Source organism: Nelusetta ayraudi, unplaced genomic scaffold, assembly GCF_046127955.1.
Source record: "Nelusetta ayraudi isolate G7.1 ecotype Tasmania unplaced genomic scaffold, CSIRO-AGI_Nayr_v1 ptg000008l, whole genome shotgun sequence".
Classification (NCBI taxonomy): Eukaryota; Metazoa; Chordata; class Actinopteri; order Tetraodontiformes; family Monacanthidae; genus Nelusetta; species Nelusetta ayraudi.
The window spans coordinates 201,109-207,108 of NW_027466058.1; the positions used below are offsets into that span (position 1 = coordinate 201,109).

At 48.6% G+C, this 6,000-nt stretch overlaps 1 protein-coding gene across 1 annotated transcript in view; it reads right to left on the reverse strand.

Annotated features, from left to right (window-relative positions):
- Positions 1-4,944, reverse strand: part of spock2 (SPARC (osteonectin), cwcv and kazal like domains proteoglycan 2) — a 28,029-nt gene extending 23,085 nt beyond the window's left edge. The window contains exon 1 of the mRNA XM_076018438.1: positions 4,577-4,944. Within this exon, the coding sequence (XP_075874553.1) occupies positions 4,577-4,768 (192 nt within the window). The 5' untranslated portion in view covers positions 4,769-4,944. The remainder of the gene's footprint in view (positions 1-4,576) is intronic.
- Between the last annotated feature and the right edge of the window lie 1,056 nt (positions 4,945-6,000).

Below are 6,000 nucleotides of genomic sequence, written 5' to 3' on the forward strand. Positions count from 1 at the left end.
CTTTGTCGTGTTAATCAGCACTCATCAAACTCTTCCTGTCCAATCAGATTTTGCGTTCTAAAATAACGCTGTTGGATGTCAACTGGAGGCTCTATGCAAGGAGCTCAGGCGGAGCTCAGGCGGAGCTCAGGCGGAGCTCAGGCGAAGCTCAGGCGAAGCTCAGGCTACCAGGCGGGCCTTTTTTTAATTTATTTTTTGCTTTGTTGTTTTTGTTTTCATCTGCAAAAAAAAAGAACTACCAGACAAACTCCCGCTGAGCCAAAACAGAAGCAGGTCACTCCGGGAAGTCGCACACGTGAAATACAATCGCTAGCGGAAGAACGCTGTCGCTTCTACACAATACTGGGTCAGTATTTTTTTTGCCCGCTGCATTAAGATGGACTTATTCACCTTTTTTTGCGTAACTGCACGTGATGAACTATTTCAAATGTATTACTTCCCCTTAATACAAAAAAAGAACTCCTGGGAGTCTCTGCTGTGCCCTTCAGCCGCGCGGCTACTGCGCTGCAGCTGTTGCCGTGCGAGCAGAACATGATAAAAGACTGTTTCTTTATTCCCCTCCCACCCCACCACCCTCCACTCACTCAATTACAGCCCACCTAGGCCTCTGGTCGGCAGCCAAGACTTCCTCCGGTAAACCAATGGCGTCTCCGAGCCCGGACTCCCCCCACCCCCACCCCCCAGCCCTCACGGAGCCGTTAAGGAGCAGCCAAGGCTAGCTTGCCCGTTGTGTTTGCCAGCGGAGATCTGCAACATGACGGGGAGAGAAGTCGTTGCCAGAGCACACAATGAATGACCAGATAGACTAATGGCTTTCTGATAAGGCGCTATCATCACTCTCGGCGTTAATGCATTGCGCTTGGTTGGGGGTGGGGGGGTGGAGGTCTATTCTCACATCAGACGGGCACCGAGCGAGTCCGACCGACCGAATGACTGCAGATGATAATTTACTTTTCATCCAGATTGTCTTTAATGGAGCAATTGGCTGCGGACTTTAGCTTGCGGCGTTATCCACAATTATGTTTAATGCACTTCCAAATGAAGCGATGAGACGGAGCCGCTTGTCAAAGGGAAATTCACCCCGTTGTGTTTGAAAAGAAGTGAAATGAAAGGCTGGGTTGAAGGCACTTTAAGGACGCAGTTAAGTGCATATCAAATGTTCTTGGCAGATGGGGTTTCTTTTGCGAACTTTTAAGAACAAAGGCATAATAAAGACAGTTGGAAACAGAACTGAGACTGGCCGGTGCCAACGGCCTTTCTGTTTCTGGTGGGATTGGAGGAACTAGATGATCCCCATGAGACCTCGGTGGTGGACGGCGATGACAAGCAAACAGCCTCAGCATTTAGTTCATGGACAGGGACGAAGCGCTTGACCATTTTCAGCGGCTTTAAGATTTCTAGGGCGGTGTCGCTTTAATGAGGCAGACTGGTTGGAAAAAATGGGTTCGCTGTCAGTTGGGCGAGATCAGGTCAGCCGTGCACCAACCCCCAGAACTCCACGAAGAACCGACGGTACTTTTTAAATCATGAAATATTCCTAGTTTGCCAGGTTATCGGTGGACTCGCTGTGCAGGTTTAAATCCTCATCCGCTTAGGGTAGAGTGACATTATTTGAGGGAACTGTCTGTTCTTTTCTCTGAACGGGAATCGAAGAACTGCAATTTCAGGCTAAAACCTGTTTTGTTTCCTTTAACCTTACACACACTAGATCCTGCCAATCCTGCTGGGATCAGCCAACAGCTGCAGCTGCATTCTGGCGACTTCTCAGTCACAGCTTCTCTCAGTCCTCTCCGCGTAGAACCGCTAGAGCTAAAAATGAGCAGCAGCGTCCGCTGGCAGCGGCTCCGGGGTGGCAGACGTTTTGCACCGCGGTCAAATTAATGCGACGGATGTCTCACAAGAATCGGCCCAAAAAATGATTTATTTCTTTTTTAAAAGTAGCAGTACTGAGTGTCCCCGCAACCTTTCCTATTCCCATGCTCCCTCCTTCACTTTTATCACCCAGATTTGCCGCATTAGTGGAATGAAATGCTGAGCGCACCTGTCAGATTAAAGGATTGAAGGTTTCCCATTCTATTATTTGTTGACTGTAACTGTTAAATCTAATCTCCCCCCGGTGCGCGCCGGAGAAATAAATTGAATTGGAGTGGCGCGGCTATTTTTACAGAGCGCCGTTATCCAAGAGTTCTGCTGGTGTATTTGTCAGGAAGAAAAGTTAAAAATGGAAAAAAAAAATAGAGAAAGAAATATTTGCCTCCTGCATTCTATGCAATGTGTGTTTGCGTGCGTCTGTCTGTGTGTTTGTGTTTGGGTTGCGGGGGGGTGGGGTGGGGTGGGGTGGGAGGGCGGAGCAGAGGTGGGGGAGGAGACGATGAAAGAAAAGCTCTTGTCTCTGTTGTTGCGCCGCTTTGATTACTCCTCTCCGCCGCTGGATTAATATTCAACGATCAGCTCTCGCAGGACTGCGAGTCAACGCCAATTTGCGTTATCTGATACCTTTAAGTGTGTCACCGCCGCTTTACGCATCCTGCAAAAAACCCCCGAAGAATAAAACTCCCTCTCGTCTTCGTCTCCCTTTCTTTTCTGTTCCCTTACCTCATCCCCAAGAAAACCATGACGAAGAAGCAGCGATTGTAATCCTTTCATTAGCTAATCAATATTTAGCAGCCGAGCTCGGGCTGAAGGTTGAACACAGCTCCCCCCCGCCGCCGCCACCCAGAGATTACAGATCGGATGGGATCTTAAAATAGGACGCTCACACGGTCGGTGCACCCTGAAGCAGGCTCGGTGATGGAGTCATCAGACCCCCTCGGAGATCCATTTCAGCACCTCTGCAACCAGGAGCCGGCTGTTGCCACAGCAGCGGGGTGGAAATCACTCATCATTTTTTTTCCTCCCCCTCACCCCCAACAAGCAATTCCCCGGCGACGTTGGCAGCAACGCCTCTCTGATGTTCCACCCCGTCATCGCCGCTGCTCCGCGGCGCCGGGGGAGTGCCCGTGGCCCCTGAGCGGCATTCGCGGGCACCACGCTCACACATTAACGCGGAGACACCTCTGGGAATAAGGATGGTGGTGATGAAAGAGATACGGCGTGGAACTGGAGGGCCCGTTTCTGTTGCACAACGGCTTTGATGTTAAAATGAGGAAAGGGGGTGGGAAAAAAAGAACAAGAGGAAGCAGCACAAGTGGAGTCTTTATACTTGATGGCAGCCCCCTTTAGCGATGAGCCCACTTTCCCTGAACAGTTTAGGGATGCTGCGTGCATTCACTGCCAGTGTGTGTGTGTGTGTGTGTGTGTGTGTGTGTGTGTGTGTGTGTGTGACTCTTGGATTTACTTTTGAAACCTTTTTTTTTTTTTTCTATTGTTGTGTTTGTGGTTGTTTTTGGGACAGCCAAAGTTGGATTGCTGAAAGAGAACAACATCCAGTGCGATCTAATCCCGCAATAACACAATTTCATTTCCTCCCCCCCCCGCAAAAAAAGGAGCTTCTGCGGAAGCAATCAGAGAAATCCAACACCGTCGGGGAGCTCAACCTCCAAATGCTCAACCTCTTGAAATGTGCCGCTGCTCCGATGGTCGAGGTGAAGACGGAGGCTCGCGTTTCAGGACCCATTAATGATACCTGTCGAAGTGGCGGTCGGCGCAGGAGGCCCGGAGCAGCCTGGATCAATTAAAACCCAATTAACAGAAGTAATATGGAGCCTAATCCGAGCGCGCCATTGTACAAAATCCTATCGGGGATCATTAGTAACCATCTCACAGAGCCCCGAGGCAAAAGAGTCTCGGTGCGTTTATAGACAGGGCAATATATCAGCGCGCACCGCCTGCAGGCTTTAATCAGTCCACGCGGCCCCTGCGTGCTCGGTGTCGGTGAGCGTGCGCGTCCATCAGTCGCAGGCCCTCGGCTCTAATTATGCTTAAATGTCCAGTTTGTAGAATCTCTCAGGGGCGTCTAAAAACACATCTGAGCCCCGCAATAAGGTCAGAATGGGGTGCGTGTACGTGTGTGTGTGTGTGTGTGTGCGCGCGCGCATGTGCACCAGCAGGACTAAATCACATTTTTGTTGTTATTGTCCCGTATTTCTTAAGCAGGACAATAAAGTTTGGCAATTACAGATTTTGGTCAACGGTGTCTGGAACAAAGCTCGGCTCCTTATTGGGTCTCTTCGTTTGAATACAATTTGAATGTTGGAAATTCATTTAGCGCAACACACACACACCATATGATTGTAAACTAGAAAAATTGAGGTAGAGCAGAGAAAATATGAGTTGAAACACATTGTTACCGTGTGAAACGTAAACATTTTTTTTTATGTAACTAGTTCCAAGTCTTCATCTTTTCAAGCTGTGGTTCTGTCTGCTTTATTGTCAAAACAAAACAACAACAAAACACGTGATCTAATTCCTCAAGTTTTTTTTTTCTCTCTCTCTCTCCCGTTTCTTTGTTTGTTTGACGGGTTTTTCAACGCTGCGTGTCATAACAACTATCTGACTCTTTGGCCGGCTGCTCCACCGCATCGTGCAACCGCATCACCGACTCTCGCCTTTCGGACGGACGGACGGACGGACTCACGTCTCTGAAGCGGTTCCAGTGCTTGATCTTGCGGCTGTACTGTGAAATGGTGGACAGCCACTGCTCGTCTTCCATGAAATTCCCCGTTTTGTCCGCCTCCTTGGCGCTCTTCGCGGGCACCGTCTGACAGGTGGAGCCCGCCAGCATCAGCAGCGGGACGACGAGGCGCGCCATATCCGTCATGTCCACCATGGTTTGCGGGTGACTAGATCGCTCTCCCCCCCCGCACGAAAAAACAAACAAACACAGACGCACGCGCGCGCGCACACACACACTCAGCGGCGGTTCGCAGCGGCAGCGGGGACTTCCAGCTCGGGATGCTGCTGCTGAGGCTGATCGGAACTGGAGGCTGATGATGAGCCCGAACAGGACTGGGAGAGAGGGAGAGAGGAAGGGAGGGGGGGAGTCATGTCGTGACGTCACCGCGCTCGTTCTCTCCCTCTCTCTCTCTCTCTCTCTCTCTCCTTCTTTAGCTTGGTGTTGTTTACATGCTCAAGTCACGTGACAACCCACCTGGACGCGTTCAGGTGGGTTCTTTTCGTCCTCCGAGAAAGATGCAAGGTTTTCAACTCTAAAATCGACTTCTTCTTTTTTTCAAAATATATAATATATAATATATTTGATACGTCAATTATATTGTGGTGCCCACTGGTTAGGTATGTGGCTAATCATCACAGCTTTTGCTCATATCTATTGAGAAGGATGGGACAAATGAATGAATGTATTTATAAATCATGTATTTGGTGATTCCGTGTTAAATAAAAACAATACCAATTCCCAAAATACCAATTGCTAATATATCAACTCCCAAAATGCCCCTTTCAAAGAAAAAGAAAAAGACAAAAGAGTATGAATTAGGAGTTTAAATTTTCCTCTCACAAGGACCCAACAATGCAATTTGCTAAACAACGGTTTTCAAGCACTAAGAGTGAGGAAACTTCCTAACGCAATATGTTTTTTCCTTTTTAAAATCCTCTTAAACTTGAACATATTCTCACTTTGCTTCAATGACTGAGTTAAAAGTGCAGAATGATGACCATCATCTTGTGAATATCATCTTGCAATCACAGTATTATTATTATTTTTTTTTGCGCACAAGATGATTTCATCGCGGGCACAGACTCCCCATGAATAGTTAGTCTCTCATCAACTGTTACTAATGCCAACTTAAACAGCTGTCCCTTTTTCGCCACCGCTTCTCCTGCACTCGGGGTTACAAGGTTGCAGAACCGAATCCCAGCTGTCTTATAGGGTGAAGGTGAGGTTACGCCCTGCACTTGTCACCAGTTTATTTTAGGGCCACCCGGAGAGACAAATGGCCCTGCATCTACACCTACTGCCAGTTTAGAGTTGCCAGCCAGGCTACCTGCAGAGAACCCACACGGGTTGAGGGAACCTATAAACTCCACACAAGACCGGGAATT